General features: G+C 53.2%; 1 protein-coding gene across 2 annotated transcripts in view; it reads left to right on the plus strand.

Moving 5' to 3' along the window:
- Positions 1 to 18,791, plus strand: part of LOC135405499 (gastrula zinc finger protein XlCGF49.1-like) — a 62,029-nt gene that overhangs the window by 42,018 nt on the left and 1,220 nt on the right. The window contains exon 1 of one of the 2 annotated variants that reach the window (XM_064640200.1): positions 18,402 to 18,641. The exons of the other annotated variant lie outside the window; for it this stretch is intronic. Within the exon in view, the coding sequence (XP_064496270.1) occupies positions 18,500 to 18,641 (142 nt within the window). The 5' untranslated portion in view covers positions 18,402 to 18,499. Of the gene's footprint in view, positions 1 to 18,401; positions 18,642 to 18,791 lie in introns of those variants that run through there. 2 annotated transcript variants of the gene reach the window in all.

Raw genomic sequence — 18,791 nt, forward strand, 5'->3', positions numbered from 1 at the left:
GTTCCCTGTTAGCAAGTCCCTTATGGCGTCAATCACAGAACACTGGGACTGCTCACAGGGCATGATGAAGGAATACAGCAGCAGTGCGGAAAGAGGAGGTAGCAAAATACATTCCTGTATCTAATATACATATATATATATCCAATATCCTCAATTAGAGAAATCGCTAATCTTGTCACATGATTTGTACTGGAACCCTCTAAGGATGTACTTTTGCCCAGACCCTTTGCTCCAGATGTGCCAGCTACACCAAAGGAAACCAGAGAGAATCTCAGCGAAGCCAAAAATCAGCTCTTATGGCACTTGGCACTCTATGGGGTTTAGCACTGGAGCTCAATCTCTCTGGGATGGCTGGGCCAGAACAGTTCATTTAATGAATGGTGCTGTTGCTGAACTTCCCTGGGCATGTTGCAATTGGCTACTAAGGCTGAAAGGTTTCCTGTAGGGATTTTTATCTTTTGAAACTACAGGCTGAATTTGAGGGATAAACTCCAGTATTCTGAAAGTGGAAAGTTGATCAAACAGAAAAGACTGTTTCTTCTACAACAGATTTGAAATAGTCCACTTGTAAAAATCACAAAGCTTGAAGCCTACTCAGCAGAGCTGATTCCTCATCTGCACTGATCATCAGCAACTGGACTCTCTCCTACTTCAGGGTCTCATCTGTGTACACTGGATTAAGGCCTCATAACTTCTTAAGAAAAGTAGTGTTATAAGCTCACAGTTCTGGCAAGATTTCCTTAGCAGATGGGTTGAAAAGCAGAACTTTGTTGCCATGACCAACGAATGCAGAGCCCAAGGTTGTTTGTGGTGCTAGCTTTGCTCCACTCTCTAATAACTTCTGTCCAGATCAGTGTTGGCAACAAGAATTCCAGGTTAATGCTTGTTTCATTTTTCAGGCTTTGCATTTCAAGAATGGGGACTTGTTATTGGAAACTCTGCCATGGCTGTCAGTAACAGCCTCGGAAAACAGTTTTTCTTATTTCTGAGGGAGAAGTTTCCAACCCAGCTTTGGAGTATGCAAATAGTTGAATGACTTGTTGTAGAATTGGAAATAAAAATCAATACATTTGCTCTGATTAATGTCTTAACTTATATTTGGCTAAAGAGTTCTTTTCTTGATACCTTCTTTAAAAAAATAGGACCCATAAGCAGAAAGGTGATCTCCTAAAGTGTTGTAACCTTTTAAGTCCACTTGTTGCCACACAACAATAGCATGCCAATATCACATCCAAAGATACAGAATCTTACAGAGATACACACAAATATATACCTATACATATCTATGTATGTATATCTATCTACCTATACATATCTATACAAATACACACAAGAAAGTTTGGGGTTCCTGATGAGAGTTCTACACGGGTAATGAACAGAGGACTGGTTTGATGTGTCATACAACTGTGGAGAACATGAACGTATGTTCTGAGCTTTGATTTACTGTCCTGGTTTGTAACTGCCTGCCTTCCCTTTGGGGGGAACACAGGCCTCTATTTTGCACGGTCTGTTTTGTTTTACTTGGCAGTGTAGACTAGGGGCAGAGGAGTTTTTGGAGCCAAACAGCTCGATGCAGATTCAGTTCCTTTAGTGGTGCCTAAAACTCAGGAGCTGGACTCCACGGTGCCGGTGGGACCCTCCCAACTCAGCACGTTCCATGATTCCATCAAGTCCAACTGTCAGCCCAGCACTGCCCCAGCAACCCCCAAACCACTAAAGCCTGTCAGCCATGGCCAGATGCAGGAGCCTCTGAAACACCTGCCGGGGTGCTGGCTCCGCCCGGGCAACCCATTGCAGTGCCCGAGCCCCCCCGAAAAACACAGGGAGAAACCTTTCTCCAGGAGCTGACCTGAAGCTCCCCTGCCTCAGCCTCGGGCCACGTCCCCCGCTCCTCCCAGCGCAGGCTCCTTTCCAGCAGCCCCCTCGGCAGAAGGCGGCTCAGGGCTCCCCTCTGCCCCCCCGGCCGGCTCCGCTCCGGCCCCGCTCCCGCCACGGCCCCGCTCGGCTCTGCACGGGGAAGGAACGCGCCCAGCCCCGGACAGACACCCCCGGGGGCCGCGCACCGGGGGACTGTCCCCGGGGCTCACTCACCGGGGGTCCCTCCTCGGCGGTGACTTACCGGGGCTCCCTGCCCGGGGGTCACTTGCCAGGGGTTGTTCACCGCGGGTCGCTCACCGGGGTCCCCTCCGCAGGGGTCACTTACCGGGGCTTCTTCACCGCGAGTCGCTCACCGGGTGTCACTTACGGGGGGTCGCTCACCGGGGGTCGCTCACCAGCGGCCACTCGCCGGGGGCCGCGCACGGGGGGTCCCTCCCCCGGGGCCGCGCACCGGGGACCACTCGCCGGGGGTCTTGGGGCCGCTGCCCGGGGGCCGCTGCCCGGGGGCCGCTGCCCGGGGGCCGCTGCCCGGGGGCCGCTGCCCGGGGGCCGCTGCCCGGGGGCCGCTGCCCGGGGGCCGCTGCCCGGGGGCCGCTGCCCGGGGGCCGCTGCCCGGGGGCCGCTGCCCGGGGGCCGCTGCCCGGGGGCCGCTGCCCGGGGGCCGCTGCCCGGGGGCCGCTGCCCGGGGGCCGCTGCCCGGGGGCCGCTGCCCGGGGGCCGCTGCCCGGGGGCCGCTGCCCGGGGGCCGCTGCCCGGGGGCCGCTCAGCAGCAGCGCTCCCGCTCCCGGCCCCGCCCGCTCCCACCCAAACCCCACCAACCGCCCCTCTCGGCCCCGCCCCCGCCCCGCCCAATCCCCGCCTCGCCCCGCCCACTCCGCCGCCTCCCATTGGCTGCGCACGTTCGGCCCTGGAGCGAGGAGCGCGCGGGGAGCGTTGCCTGGAAACCGCCGAGGGAATCCCGGGAATCCTCGGGGCGCCGGCGCTGCCCCCCCACTCCTGGAGCGAGCGGCCGTGCCCGCCCGGGAGCGGGCACTCAGCGCCTGGCTGCGGCCGCCACAACGGGCAGGGAAACAGGCGCGCGGAAGGCGGGCTTCGGGCCCCGGGCAGCGAGGAGCCCTGAAAAGAACAAAAGTGTTGAAAGAGAGGGAACTCATCGCACCATCACAGAACATGCTGATTGGAAGGGACCCACGAGGAGCTTCGAGTCCAAGCCTTTGCCCGGCACAGGACCGACCCCAAGAGTCACACCGTGTGCCTGAACTCTGCCAGCCTTGGTGCTGTGACCACTGCCCTGGGGAGCCTGGTCCAGTGCCAACCACCCTCGGAGGGAAGAACCTTTCCCAAATAAACACCCTAAACCCACGTGAAAAAAACCTATTTGCAACCAAAAAAAAAAAGTTTCTATTTTCTTCCTTCCCCTTCTCCTTATTTAGTGTTTACACAACAGTACTGCAGTGCCCTACTGGCTCAAAACTGAAATACTTGAAGTCCTTGCCCTATAGGCTGGATTTTGTCCCTTAGGCAGAGGCTAATCTGCCTGCAGTCCACCAGGACTGCCAGAGCTTGGGGAAGGGATGAAGGCTATCGCAGGAAGGAACAGAGATGTGGAGATATTCCCTGATATTCTACTCTAGAGGCGGCTCAAGAGACAGCCCTGGAGTTGGAAGCACTTGCCTTCGTCACTGGACGATCTTGTCCAGCACCACCGGTCAGATGTGTGGGGTTTATGACCCACAGCAAATTAAAAACACCATAGCCATTATATAAATGTGTATTTGTTTGAGTATTCACCCTGATGGTGTTCAGGCAGTTAGGCTGAGGTACTTTGTGGATTTTTGGAACAGAAATAACATCTTTTAATAGTGTCTGTGACCGGCTGAGGTGCAGGATGTGGCCTCTCTATTTTTAGCATCTGCTGGTATGCCCATCTGTAGTGAGAAAACATCCTGTGAGTGTTAATTTAGGTGATGCAACCTTTTAAGTCTGGAGAACTACTTCCTTCTTCAAAGCTTGCTAATTCTCATGAAAGAAATAAAGAGAATTTCATGACAGTGACCTATTTTTCACTTTGAGTATCCCAACTATTGGTGAGCATTTACATTAAAATATTTGAAGTTTAATAAATTTTGCAAAATGTCCTGGATGTTGAGGGATGTAGTGATGAACTCAGAATTAGAAAGTGGAGATTGTCTTCTTTTTCTTTGAAGCTCACAGGCCTATGAAAAAAAAAGCTTTCTAGAGAAACTTAAATTTTTTTATCTAATTTGTACACATTTCTACAATTAGGACAGCTGCAGGTTCACCCCTGGCAAAATCTCTCTGCTGGTAACCCAGCCACATGCTGATTAATCCTTATTTCATGTTCAAGTGACCAGGATATTTTGGTCAGCTGGCGACAGAGCGGTCCAGGTGGTAAAGGAACAAGGACTGAACAGTATGAGCAGCGTTTGCCTTTTTCTCTCCTCCATCCCCCTTTTCTATATATTATACTTTGCCACTTTCTCTGCTCAGCACACAGGAATTTGCTGGATGCATCCATGAATGCAGAACCCACTGGAATCAGGACATTTGTTCCAAATGATCCAGCTAGTGCCAGGGAAGCAGAAGTTATGACTGTGTAACAACCACACTGTGAGGAGGAACAAGACTGAAAACCACTTTCCGTAAAGGGAAGGATTTGAACTGGTGTTGGAGATGTGCAAGGCTCTGTTCTTCTCCCTCCTTAAGTTGTTGACAGGACACAGTCCCCTCTCTTACCTGCCATTGAAAGGTCCTTCTAGTTACACTTATGGCAGTGTAACTTTGTACCAACATCAGCCGTGCACTGTAAGGCTGCTGAGGTTGCCAAAATCCACCTTTTTTATTTCTGCTAGTTCTGCTTCGTATCCTTCAAGCCAGTACACAAGAACAAAGCTTCAGCAAAGCCTACCTAACATTTCCTTTTGTTTCTGACATCATTAGCCAACGTAAACCAAACCATTAACAGGCATCTAAAAATATTTCTGGAAGTTTTCACGTGCTCGGTGAGGATTCCAAAGTTTTCTTTGAGGGAGACTCAGGGAGACTCTAGAAGAAGATTTTTGGTCCAGGAAAAAAAAATAAATAACGCAGCTGAAGCCCAGGCACCGTTGTATGAAGCAGATTGATTAACCTCAGTGCTGCTGCGTTCCCACTGGAATACCCACTGGAATGACACTGGAATGCCGCCGGATTTCCTACTGGCCGCCCGGAAGCGGCTCCTCCCGTGACTCCCAGCGCGGCAGGACCGCCTCCCGCTTCCAGCCGGCACATCCTGCCTGGCCTCGCCTCCCCTGCCCGCCCCGATCCATCCCGGCCCGCCCCGATCCCACGCGATCCTCCCTCCTGCCCGGGTGAGTGCGGGGCCGCGGGACGGGAAGGGGCTGGATGGAGGCGGCGGGAGCCGGGAGGGGGGAGCGGGGACACCGCGTGTCCTCGGAGCCGCTGTGCCCGGCGGTATTCCCGCTGTGCCCGGCGGTATTCCCGCTGTGCCCGGCGGTATTCCCGCTGTGCCCGGCGGTGTTCCCGCTGTGCCCGGCGGTATTCCCGCTGTGCCCGGCGGTATTCCCGCTGTGCCCGGCGCTATTCCCGCTGTGCCCGGCGCTATTCCCGCTGTGCCCGGCGCTATTCCCGCTGTGCCCGGCGCTATTCCCGCTGTGCCCGGCGCTATTCCCGCTGTGCCCGGCGCTATTCCCGCTGTGCCCGGCGGTGTTCCCGCTGTGCCCGGCGCTATTCCCGCTGTGCCCGGCGCTATTCCCGCTGTGCCCGGCGCTATTCCCGCTGTGCCCGGCGCTATTCCCGCCGCTTCCCAGGGAGCTGCCGTGGTGTGGGAGGGAACAGCCCTGGCGGGGAGCAGCTGCTCCCGTGTGGGGTTCTGCGCTGGGGTTTGTCCTCCAGCCCGGCACGGAAGGAATTGGGGATGCTGGTGGGTGGAAAGTTGGGGCTGAGCTGGCGCTGAGCTCCCAGCCCAGAAATCCGGGCGTATCCTGCATCCCATTCAGCGGGCCGTGGGTGAGGGAGGGGGTTCTGCCCCTCTGCCGCGCTCTGGTGATTCTCCACCTGGAGCGCTGCATCCAGCTCTGGAGCTCCCAGCGTGAGAAGGGCACAGACCTGTTGGATCAAGTGCAGGGAAGGCCAGGAAGATGATGAGAGGGATGGAGCAGCTGCGGAGACAGGCTGGGAGAGTTGGGATGGCTCAATCTGGAGAAGTCTCTGTGGAGACCTCCTTGCAGCCTGTCAGGACTTAAGTGGTGCAAGAAAGATGGAGAGGGACTTTTTCTGAGGGCCTGTAGCTGCAGGACAAGGGGCAATGGGTTTAAGCTGAACGGTTCAGGTTTAGATTAAATGTAAGGGAGAATTTTTTTCTGCTGGAGGGTGGTGAGGCATTGGCTCAGGTTGCCCCGAGAAGCTGTGGATGCCCCATCCCTGGCAGTGCTCAAGGCCTGGTTGGATCCTGTTGCATGGGGGTTTGAGCAACTAGATCTTGTGGAAGGTATCCCTGCCCATGGCAGGGGGCTTGGAACAGCTGTAATAACCAGCAGAACGCTACAGAACAGCCCGTGTTGTAAATGAAGCTGCGTTCTATGAATAGTAAATATCTGAATGTAACTTCTTTAAATCAGTGTGAATGAGCTGAGAGGTTGGTACAATGGATTTAGGTCTGGAATTCAAAACTATGAATCCAGGCTTGGTTGCATTTGTGTTGCTGTCATTTGGGGATGTCAGCTTTAGATCTTGGTGCCTTCAGCAGCATCTTCAGATCTTGCTGTCAGTCAGGGACTGATTTTCAGTCTTTAATTTTTTACGCATTCCCTTGCCTCGTGCTGCAGTTGGGAATGTTCATTCTCTCAGGAAGGAGGTGATGTGAATTCCCTCCTGCAGGGCTGAGGTGACCCTCGGTTACTGTTGAGGCTGTGCAGGAGCTGCTGCTGAAACACTGCCCAGGAGTTAGTGGGCCAGCAAGGGTGTCCTGCTGCACAGAAGAACTTAGTGCTGCATGTAAATACCAGAACTGGAGTTTAAGTTTCAAAATATGGGATCTGTGTAAATAAAAGTATCTCAACAAATTGATAGCATTTCCTATCAAATGGGTGTAGGGAGTAGAGCTGTCATTTTTACTTAGAAATTATGGCATCAGCACGTTCAAACTTCTCAGGTGTTGGCTTTCCAGACTTGCACAGTTACCTACCGTTACTTGATTTTCCCCTTAACTTTCCTGAGAATTTGGCAGCCAAAGCATTTGTAGATCAACTTCTTTATTTTTGCATAATGGTACACAATCATACTATCTGCCTGAGAAAAACCAAGTAAATGACTTCCAGCTTTAAAATGAAATGTCTGTGCTTGTATGAAAGAATTTTTTGTTCTACATAAACAAAGTTTGACAGCTCGACAGGACTGAAAGCAGAATCTTGGCCTTTTAGTTCTTAAACTGGTAAATTTTACAAGTTTTAAACTTGTAAATGTAGTAATTACAGAGCATCAACAGGAAGGCCTAACAATGTTCCCTGTCTTCTGTAAAGTGTTAACGCTTTGGAGCAAATAGTGAGGCTCTGAAATCAGAGCTGTTCCCGGGATACTCTGATATCCCACTGGGTAGGGTAAGAGTTGTTGCTCTGGGCCCGTGAGCTCTTGAGGTTGTGTTGCTGGTTGATTGTTTTGGTCCTCTCTCCTCTTGAACAGGAACCATGCCCAAGAAAGGAGGGAAGCATGCTGAAATGGGAAAAGAAACACAGGCACAGTGTAAACGAGCAAAGCTGGAAGCAGCTTGTTCTCCCTCAGTCCTGAGTTTTGAGAACCCAGACAGCCTCTTCGGGAGCTTGATCTCCCCCATCAAAGAAGAGGTGTTTTTCAAGGAGTACTGGGAGCAAAAGCCACTACTCGTCCAGAGCAATGATCCCCTGGTGGCTGCTTACTGCCTGTCCCTGTTCCAGCTGTCAGACTTGAAGGAGCTGTGCAGCCAGGGCCTGTACTATGGGCGAGATGTGAATATCTGCAGGTGTGTGAATGGAAAGAAGAAGGTTTAAAATAAAGAAGGCAAAGTGAATTACATGCAGCTGAAGAAGGATTCTGACCAGAAAAAGGCAAGAATACAGTTTCATCAGCCTCAGAGATTTAAGGTGGGATTGTTTCACTGGATATAATTGATGCTGGCTTAATAATGTGGTGTGTTTTGCTTGAGTTGCACTAGACATGGCTTCATCTCTGTCCCCAGGGGAAGTGGTTGACATTGATGACCTGCTGAAATCTTTTCATGAGCTGGATTAAAACACAGTTTATACTTTTGCACTGTCCATCATGTTTCACTGCTCTGCAGTAAGAACAAAATCTGATTCATGCTATAATATGTATAATAAGATATTATTTTTAAAATTTTGCTCTGTCACATGAAAGTTTGGAAACAAAAACAAATGCACAAAATTGATGATTAGGCATCTGTGCTTAAATTATGCCTTCTGCCCCACTGTTTCCTTGTGCAAACTTTGTGGCTTTTGAGCCACTTCCCTTTAATGGAGGGTAAGGTGTGAAACCATGTGAAATATTTCCAGTGTTCTTGCCAGTGAATTGCACCATGGAAAGGTACCAGCCCATTTTAGCTGAGTGTTCTCAGTCCTTGAGTTTGAGAACGAGACAGTGGTGCTGCACAGTTGTGTAAAGGACTTGGATTCTTGGAGGTGCTTTGATTCAGGTAGTCTTGAAGGTGTCAACACAATTGAATTGTGAGGTGGACCCAAATAAGATCCCAAATACAAGCTGAGTCCCAGGTATAGTGTTCCTGGCTGCTGTCAGCTTTAATGGCCAAGCTGCACTTGTGTGGATCTGGTACTTGGCACGTTCTGCTGTTTCCCTTCGGTGCCTTGTCTGTCACATGTGGGGTGTGGATGAGTCAGGTTTGGTTTTGAATATTCCCAAATGATTGGAGTAACTGGTGAAAGGTCTCTAACCTTTGTATGTTCTCTCTGGTGAGAGAATGCAGGTCCTGCATGTGCTTCTTGTCTTATGGTGTTTTGCTGTTTGTGGGATTATTTTCCTCTGTTCAGCCTTGTCTGTCTGGTTGTGCAGCCTAAAGATGGCACAGGGAAGAGAACAAACCCAGGTTGGGGCACCAGACTTTTTGGCTTAGCAATGACTCTCATGGCAGATCCCCTTTGCATCTCCAGTGCTCTCCTTCAGGAGAAACACTGGTCCAGAGCACCTTCCTTCCCAGCCTCTGTGTCCCTGATGTGATCATTCTTCCCAAGCCATGGGGAGGATGTGGGCTGGGCTTGGCTGAGCTCTTCAGCAAGTAACAGCGTCTTTTTTTTTTTTACAGGAGGAGCTGTGGAAGATTCAGGAGAAGCTGGAGTGCTCCTTTGGGTCTCTGGTGGGGTCCAATGTTTACATCACTGCCCAGGGATCCCAGGGCCTTCCTCCTCACTATGATGATGTTGAGGTAGGACAGCACAACCTTGCCTGTGAAATTGTGCATGGGCTTTTGCTGATGGCAGTGTTTGCTGTTGTGTGTGTGCTTCTAACCCTCCATTCAATACACCTGGAGTTTCATTTTCCTTATGCTTGTTATTCAGCAGCCTCACATCCAGCATTTCTAACTCATGCCATCTACCCCCATTGGGCACCCTAAGGAGGTTTCTGATGCTCTGTTGGGGATAAACCTCTTTCACCTGAAATTTTGGATATTTGTGTGGCAGATGTTCCTTTTGGGTTAGTTCTCTAGCACTTACTTAAAGTGTGACTGGAGAGAAACAGGGATTTCCAAATGCCTGCCTTAGGATAAAACAGATCCCACTTCACAACTCCTCTGTCTGTTGTCTCTAAATAGAGACAAAAAAAATTAGTTCAAATTTAAATTTCTCTGAATTGTAGCTATCTAAAAATTAATGGGAAAGGAATTACTTCCTTATGGATTTGGATTTATGGTCTTTTGCAGGTGTTTCTCCTTCAGCTGGAAGGCGAGAAACACTGGTGGCTCTATAAACCAAGGGTGCCTTTAGCTGGGGAATATGATGTGGAATCAGAAGATAGGATTGGGAATCCCACACGTGAGTTCATATTAAAGGTATGAGAATTTCACTGCCTTAGGTGGTCTGGGCTGTGATTGCCAGAAAAGTTAAAAGTGGTCCATTTCTTGAAGGCAGTGATTGTGGCTGTGAAACTGAGGGGAGGGTTTGCACACTGCGAGCACGAGAAATTTGGGTGATAGTTGTCTGTATCCTTTTTTAAAGGTATCCTTTGCTTCTAGTATTTAAATAATGGGCCAAAACCCCCAGTTATTTCTGTAAATTGACTAGTACTCTCCAGGTTGGGCACCCTGACTCCTAGGTCATGTTTGTGGAGTTGTGTGCAGAAAAAACACTGGGTTTGTGTATGGTTCTAAAACATTTTTATGCTTTTACATGCTGCCTGTAATCCCTCAGGCTAATCCTTCTGTGCACTGAGACTTACTGCTGCACTGAACATTGTCACTGTTCTGGTGAATGAGATTTAAATATTTATCCTTGGCTGATAAAGAAAAGCATGAACCAAACCCCATATAAACTTGCTGTATTAATTGCTCTTCCTTTTTCCAAACGTGAAATTCAAGTGTTTGGTTGGTGGTTGATTTTTGGAATAAAAGGAACATTTCATGAAGATTACTGAGTGTCAGCAGGGAATCTGGTGCTTGTCCTGTTCTGTTTGACCTGCTTTTGAAGTGTTACTTGTCCAGCTGGTGGTGCTGCTCCATGTTGGGATCCTCAGGAGTTTCTCTGCCTTTTGGCCTGTTAGGGAGCCTCTCTCTGCTCTTCTCAGTGTCTAGAGCTGCATTTGGGTGTAGGTGTTTTAGGAATAGTGTGACATGTTGGATGGTGTAGGTGTTTTAGGAATAGTGTGACCCATTGGATGGGATGCTGACATCATGAGCTGTGTTGTTTGACAGAGGGGAATATTCAATCGTCATCGTGTACTGGGTAATGCAAAGTCTAGTAAACTACAGTTCCCTTTTTCATTTCTGGAATATTTTGGACCAGACTTCAGTGCCTTTCATTTTTATGGAATAATGATGGGCTTAAAAGTTATCCAAGTTTTTAATTTATTTTTCTTCTGTTTGCTGTTGTTCACTTCCTGTGACCCATTTCTTCTGGGTGGCTGGTGTCAAAGTTTGGTTGTCTCTTTGTGGCTGCCTCTGAGAGGGATGCTGTTGTTTGACTCTATTTCCTCCCTAAACATCTTTCTAGAATATTTCCTTTCTCCATCTTTCAAATGAAGAGAATTCAGAATACTCTTGGTTGGTGTAGTCCCCACTCTGGTAAGGAAGGCAGTTTTCTTTGACTGTGCTGTCCAACTCTATAGGTGTTTACAGGACAAGCCATAAGTAAACTTTTATTTCCTTCTTGGAGGCAATTTTATGTGCTTTACACCTTTCTTGCCTTGACTTTCCTTATCTAGTTTTTTTTCAGTGTGGAGTTTTAATTTACATAGGTGAGAAGAAAGATAGGGAGGAGGAGGAGGAAGGTTGTACCTGTTTTTTAAGTGCTTTAACTGAAAATCTCAGACAACAGTATTGTAACAGATTACCATTTTTACAGAATATTTGGCTTTTCTCGTGGAATACTAGCCTTTTCTTTTGATGTGATCTGACCAAATCCCCATTTCACTGCTCCTCTGCCAGCCCACTGTGTTGCCAGCAGGTCCATCTCAGCTGCTTCTTTGTCCTCTTCCTGCAGCTCAGTGGGAGTCTGTGTGTTCTGTGATGTTAAAAAGCTTGTTTCACGTTTTCAGTAAATATTGACAGCAGGTTGGAAAGTTTAAGGTTCTGAACTTCTGGCTTAGTGTTCTTTATGTTATTCAAGTGTACATTGCAGGACTGCTCCATTTTGTGATTCTAAAGGATATATATTGTCAGACTATCTGCTCAGAGAGTATTTTCTCTGACTGCAATAAGGTTTGACCTGGTGCCCTAAATATATCAATTTTCTTGCAGCCAGGTGACTTACTGTACTTCCCAAGAGGGACCATCCACCAAGCTGACACTCCTCTTGGGACCTCCCATTCCACACACGTGACCATCAGTACCTACCAAAACAAGTCATTATTCTTTATCTTTTGTTTTGTGTGGCTTTCCTCTGCCAAGTGATGTGTGTGAGGAGTACAGACCTGAGATGTGGTGAAGTTTTGGGGCTTGGGGGAAGGAGGGGAGTAAGAAGACTGTTGTTGTTTGAAGCAGCCTGTTTGAGAGGTTTTCATGCAGCAAGCTTGATTGCTTTTTAATTGCTTATTTTGTTATTTACCAGCTGTAGGCTTTAATGTGGAAAATGCTACAACTGCAAACTCACTTCTGTATTTAAAAAAATCTCTCATCAGTGGCTGAAGTTACTGTTCATTTCATAGCTCAGATAAAGAGTCATGAGTTACTCCTTTCATCATGTTTTCTCCTGTATTTGATAGTCACCTGCACTAATCTTCTGACAGATTTGCTGCCAATTCTTCCTTGCAAACATTTTCTGCTTATCTGTGTTTTTTTTTACCTCCTACCCCATGTATGCAAGTCAGATTTCTTATGACACACTCCCAGTCCTTGTGCCCACACTGTTATCACACAGGGAAATGTTCTTGCCAACCTAATCAGCCTCCCAGATGCTGGGTTTGGAGCCATTGGTCTGAGTTAGGAATTAGGAAGGGCAGAACAAGTTTGGGCATATTCTAGATAACTGTGAGATGAATCTCTAACCACCAGCTGTGCCATTCTGGAAGCCAGGATGGGCTGGTAACTCTTCATCTGGCCACTCCTCCAACATGGAGAGAGGGTTAAGAGGAAGCTGCTCAAAGGTGTCAGTCTTCTTAAAAGTTGGGTTCAGATTATTTCAATTTACACATGTGTTCTTTTATTCAGAAGGTAAAAAAAAACTAACCCCAAAAAACAGGAGAGGAAAAGGAAAAGCTGCTCTTCTTCCAAGGTTAAAAAGTGGAGTCATCCCCCGTTAAGGCTGTTGGTAATGAAGTGCTGACATCCTGCCTCTGCACCTCCTGTCAGCAAGTGCAGGGAAAACAAGCAGGAGTCCTGGTGCAGGCTGGTGTTCTGACTTGTAGATGGAAGTATGATCTGGAAGCATTTCCTTGGCAAATTGAAGAGAAATCCTTGAAAGCAGCTGTGGAGGAAGTGCTGGTGGAGGTGGCACTTCCAGGTATTTTCAGGTTTGTCTGGGCCAGATCCCAGTAGGAGAGAAGTGTGCACATGCGGGATAAGCAGGGCAGTTTGGAAAAGCAGTCCCTTCACAGCCCGGCTCCCCCCAGCCCCCTTTGGGGGTGACCCCCCGCCCCTCGCGCTCCCTTTGGGGTCCCCCCCGCTCTTTCCCCCCCGCCGCTTTCCCGCCGTGCCCGCCCCGCTCACCCGACAGGGCGGGGCCGGCAGGGACGGGGCGGGGACGGGCCGAGCGCTGATTGGCTGCGGCGGGGGCTCGAGAGGCGGGGCGTGCGCAGAGCGCCATGTTGTCTGCGGGGCAGCGGTAGCGGTGGAGGTGAGGGTGCTCTCGGAGAGCGAGATTCTGGGGATCCGCTCGGGGCTGCGGGGAGCGCGGCTGTGGGTGGAAAGGCTGGAGGGCTCGGGAGGGTTTAGCCGAGGGGTTCGGGGGTTCCCGAGGGTCAGAGCGCGGGGCCTGGAACCCGCGGGGGGGGGGTGGGGCTGTCCCAGCGCCCTGGCTGCACTGCGCAGGCGCGCCGGCGTTACCCGCCGGCATGACCCGCGATCCGCCATTACCCCTCCCGCCACAGCGCCCCCTGCCGGCCTGGCGGACCGACCCCAGGGAAAGGGGATCCAATGCCCCCCCCGAACCCCAGAGACCCCCAACACGCAGCACACAGAGACCCCACAGGGAGGGGGGCCCGGGGGTTCCCTAAAGCCCAGCAGTGGGGTTCAGGGGATCTCCCAGCCCCCAGGGGAAGGAGTCCTGGGGGTGCCCCCCGAAGTCCGGGGGGGAGATGTACCGCATCCGGGTAAGGGGATCCCAGTGCCCCTCAGTACGGCCCAGTAACCCCCTCAGTGACTAGCCAGTGTGTCCCAGTGACCTCCCACTGCCCCCCAGGATGGCCCAGTGATCCTCCAGTGAGCACCCAGTAACCCCCAGTATGGCCCAGTAACCTGCCAGTGTCTCTCCCTGTGTCCTGATAATCCCCCAGTAACTCCCCAGTCCCTCCCAGTGCCCTCGCAGGATCCCTCAGTAACCCTCTAGTCCCTCCCAGTGCCCTCTGGTTCCCCCCAGTGTGTCCCAGTATCCTCCAGTAATCACCCAGTGCCCCCCAAAGCCCTCCAGCTGTCCCCAACGTGTCCCCAGATGCCCTTGGCCTTTCTGTGAACGTGTGGGGGGGCATTTTTGGGGTCAAAAGGGCCAGGGGGGGCTCCTGGGTTGAGATGGAGGGTTGGGACATCAGGGATGGGCATGGGGCCAGTGGAATTGGGGGTGTCAAGGGGGGAATAATGGCAATGGGGAGGCCCTGGGGACACTGGAGACACCAGGCTTGTCTTGGAGTGTCAAGGGGGGGAATTAGGAACACCAAGAGGGTCTTGAGGACACCGGGGAGGTCTCAGGACTCAGCTGCTCATGGTGCAGCCCCTCCTCTCCCCCCCCAGGCCCCATTAACCCCCCAAATATCCCCTACCTCCCATTTTCCCTTTAATCCCCTCCCCACACAGATCCTTTTGACCCCCCAATGCCTCTAAGACCTCTTTTAACTTCCCTAAATGCACCTAAAGCCCCCCTAAACCCCCTAAATCCCCATCCCACCCCTCCATATCCCCCCAAATCTCCTGCAGCCCCCTCATCAAATCCCTTCCAACCCCCCAAAAAGGGATCACTCAGCACGCTGGGACAGGAGCACAGTGGACTGTATTGGGGGCACTGGGCTGTACTGGGAGCGCACTGGGGGGGGCTCAGATGTCCCATGACAATTGGCCCAAGTCCAGGAGAGATCTGGGGAGCAGTGAGGAGGTACTGGTCTGTACTGGTCTGTTCTGGTATGTCCTGGTTTGTACCCTCAATCCCCAAAGCCCCTCCTCAGCTCCCCCAGGACCTTCCTGCACCCCAAAGCCCCCCAGGCCCCCCCAGGCCCCTGACTTGGTCCTGCTGCCCCTTGAGCATCTGCAGCTGCTGCAGAACCAGGCATTTCATCAGCAAATGTGCAGGTGACCCCAAGCTGGGGGTGTGTTGATGTGCTGGAAGGCAGGAGGGCTCTGCAGAGGGACCTGGCCCAGCTGGATCCATGGGCTGATTGCAAGGGGATGAGGTTCCAGCAGGCCAAGGGCCGGGTCCTGCCCTTTGGGCACAAGAAGCCCCGTCAGCCCCCCGGGTGGGGGCCAGAGTGTCTGGAGAGCAGGCAGGCAGAAAGGGAGCTGGGAGTGTGGATGGACAGGAAGCTGAACAGGAGGCAGAGTGTGGCCAGGTGGCCAAGAAGGCCAATGGCTGGTGGCCTGTGTGAGGAAGAGTGTGTCAGCAGGAGCAGGGAAGTGATTGTTGGGCTGGACTGAGCGCTGGTGAGGCCACCCCTGGAGTGCTGTGTCCAGCTCTGGGCCCCTGAGTTGAGGAAGGGCCTGGAGGGGCTGGAGCAGGAGCAGAGAAGAGCAGCGAGGCTGGGGAAGGGAGTGGAGCACAAGTGGTGTGAGGAGAGGCTGAGGGAGCTGGGGGTGTTGAGGCTGGAGAAGAGGAGGCTCAGGGGAGACCTCCTGACTGTCTGCAAGTCCCTGCCAGGAGGTTGGAGCCAGGTGGGGGTGGGGCTGTTCTGGCAGGAAGCAGCAGTAGGACAAGAGGGCTGGGTCTTGAGCTGTGCCAGGGGAGGTTTAGGTTGGATATTAGGAAGCAATTTTTTGCTGAGAGAGTAATCAGGCCTTGGACTGGGCTGGGCAGGGAGGGGGTGGAGTCAACGTCCCTGGAGGTGTTGAAGGTGAGAGTGGATGTGGCCTCAGTGCCATGGTCTGGGAAGCACAGCGGGGTTGGATCCAGGGTTGGACTTGATGATCTCAGAGGTCTTTTCCAACGTGGCTGATTCTGTGATTCTCTGATTCCCATTCCTATGGCTGCACATGCTTGAGGCTCTATCCCCAGGGTGATAGAGATGTCTGTCCATATCTATCTCCAAGGTTAGTCTGTAAATGTGTGGTGTTAGAAAAGCAGGCTGAGTTCTGGGCTGGTTGTAGAAGGAGAAAGAAGCCCAGAGGCCAGTGCAAGCAGGCAGCCCTGAGCTTGCACCTGATGTCCCCTCCCTGCAGGTTCCTGTCCTTGAGCCCAGGCCCTGAGGTGAGGCTGAGAAGTGGCGCGGAGGTGAGCCCAGAGGTGTCCCTGAGGTGAGGCTGAGAATAAGTGCAAGGCAGAGGTGCTGCTGAGGAAGGAGAGCCCTGTGGTGGGAAAGAAGACAAAGCTGTGAGTGCCCATCCCCGAGCAGGTGCTGTGTCCATCCCCTGTGTGCCAGGTGAGCTGGGGCTTTGCTGCAGAGCTGCGGGCGCTGATTTGAGCGTCTCCAAGTGCTGAGATGGTGGGCACCCAGGAACACAAACTGTGCCTGGCCACGGAGCCTGCAAGGAGGAGCAGAGACAGCCCTGGCAGTGTGGGGGGCCAGGTTGTCCCTGTGCCTTCCCCTGTAGGTCCTGCCTTTCCCTGCTGGGCCCCTGTCCATCCCCATCAGGTCCTTGCCCGTCCCCCCCGGGCTGAGCTCCCCCCAGGAAGTGCCGTGGAGCTGAAGCTGCTGCCATCCCCCCCTGCAGCCGCTGCCCCAGCCAAGGGAGCAGCAAAGGCAGGGCCAGGAGCAGAGGCAGCAGCAGGGGAGCCCTGGGGGGCCGGGAAGCTCTTGTGTGGGTCAGGAAAGAGGCGCTGGGCACGAGGCCGGGGCTGTGCTGAGCAGGCCCAGCCCTCACATCCCCCCAGCCAACGCCGGCTGCCCGGGGGGCTTGGGAGGGACCCCCAGCCCATGTGCCCCACACTGAGCTGGCAGAGAGAGAGCCAAGGGACAGGGCCACAGGCAGGGCCATTGCAGGGCCACGGTGAGGGCACAGCCTGTGGCAGCAGAGCTGCCCAGGGCCGGGGGCAGCCGGGGGTGTTGGTACCAGGCACTGGTGGGGTTGAGCAGAGCACGAGGCCTCTTGCAGACCCCTGGAGCAGCCTCCCACTTTCCAGCCCCGCCACAGTGGGATGATGCTCTTCCCTAGCTACAAGACACTGCCCCCCAAATCTTTGTGGGGACCTTTTGTGTATATTCCTGATTGCTGATTTCTGCTGGGGACCTGAGGGAGCCTCTGCAATCCCATCCATGGGGCACAATCTCCTCTCCAGGGTTTGACTCCCTGCAGACTTTGCAGGGAAATCTGTGCTGGCAGCCCGAGTATGTCCCGACCCCCCATTCTCCCCCCAGGATATTTGGGATGAGTTCCCCTTCCCGGGCACCCATGGGATGGGGGACAATTGTTCTCCTGCTGTTGCTGTTGCTGCTCCACCCCTGTCCCTGCCCTTCCTGCCGCTGTCGGGTGAGCGGAGCGGCCACGATGGGAAAGGGGTGAGAGAAGCGAAAAGAGCGGGTGGGACCCCCAAAGGGAGCTGGTGGGAGTCAGGATCTGGGAGGCTGATTGGAAATGGGTGGGAGAGGGGTGCTAAGGAGAGGGGGGAGATTGGGAGTGGGGTTGCCGTGGGGGTGCCTTTGTGTCCCCATGCCTTGATCCCTGGAGAGCGGGGGAGGCTGGAGAGAGGGGGGAGCTGCGAGAGCCCGGAGAGCCTGGAGAGGGGGGAGCTCGGGCCCCCTGTGCTGAGCCAGCGGTCAGGGCCGTGCTGTTGGTGCCAAATTGTGCCTTCTCAGGCTGAACCCAGAACCCGCCCACGTGTCAGGGGGCTCCATCTGCTCCCTGCTCTCATTGCCCCACAGCAGCCTCTGGTGTTCCCCCACCTGTGGGGCTGTTTGGTTTCCTTGAGCACAGCCACCCTTGTGCAGGGCTGTGCCCTTGGGGACTCTTGGGGGTGGGCAGGAGGTGTTTTTTGGGGGTGCTGGGCTGGGTTGGGGGCAGAGCCCCAGCGGTGGGTGGGGGGATGCGGGTCCCCCCCACAGTGGGGGTTGGTGTTGCTGGGTCAGGCCCTGCCGGCTCCATTGTCAGCCCGGTGCCAGCGGGGGGGACACAGCGGGTTTGGGGCCCCCCAGGAGTGCCGGGGGTGGGTGTGGAGCCCGGGAGCTGCCGAGTGTGGAGGGCGGAACGGGGAGATGCCGGAGCTGGGGGATCCCTGGGACAACAGAGTGGAGAACCTGGAGAGCGGGAATGTCTGGGAACTTGGCATCCCGAAGGCGAGAGTCAGAGGAGAAGGGACCCTTTGGACCCCCAGCGCTCCCAGCATCCCTGAGTGGGACCTGCAGCATCGCAGAGAGGGAAGCTGTTCCCAACCCCGGAGGGGACAGACCAGAGAGGTGTAACTCCTGGGAGAATTTCTTTGGCTTAACCTTCATATTTTGGAGTATTTTCTGGCTGAATCTCAAGTTTTTGCAGTTTGGGCAAAAATGTTTTGAGAGGGTTTTTGCCTGAATCTCAGAGGTTTGGGTTTTTCTGGGCTGAATCTTGGTGTTTTGGAGCTTTTTATGGACACAGGATGCCCAATGAGCTCTAGAGATGGACTTGGGCAGGAGGAACCCCCGAGGCAACACAGTCAGCCCTTGTTTTCCCCCCCATCAGGATTTGTCCTTCCCAAAGCTTGGGTGGATGGAGGAGGAGGCTGCGAGGAAGAGGAAGATGCCTTGGGCCCCCCAGGCAGGTGAGGAGGCAGTCAGTGTCCCTTTGGGCGGGTGTTGTGCTGGCTCTGTCAGCCGAGCATGGCCCCGGCTGCAGGACAACCCCGCTGGCGCCGCCGTCCTGCCGGGGCCGGAGTTGGGGGGATGTCCTTGGCCTTCCCTGTGGGCCGGAG

Source organism: Pseudopipra pipra, chromosome W (genome assembly GCF_036250125.1).
Source record: "Pseudopipra pipra isolate bDixPip1 chromosome W, bDixPip1.hap1, whole genome shotgun sequence".
NCBI classification, from domain to species: domain Eukaryota; kingdom Metazoa; phylum Chordata; class Aves; order Passeriformes; family Pipridae; genus Pseudopipra; species Pseudopipra pipra.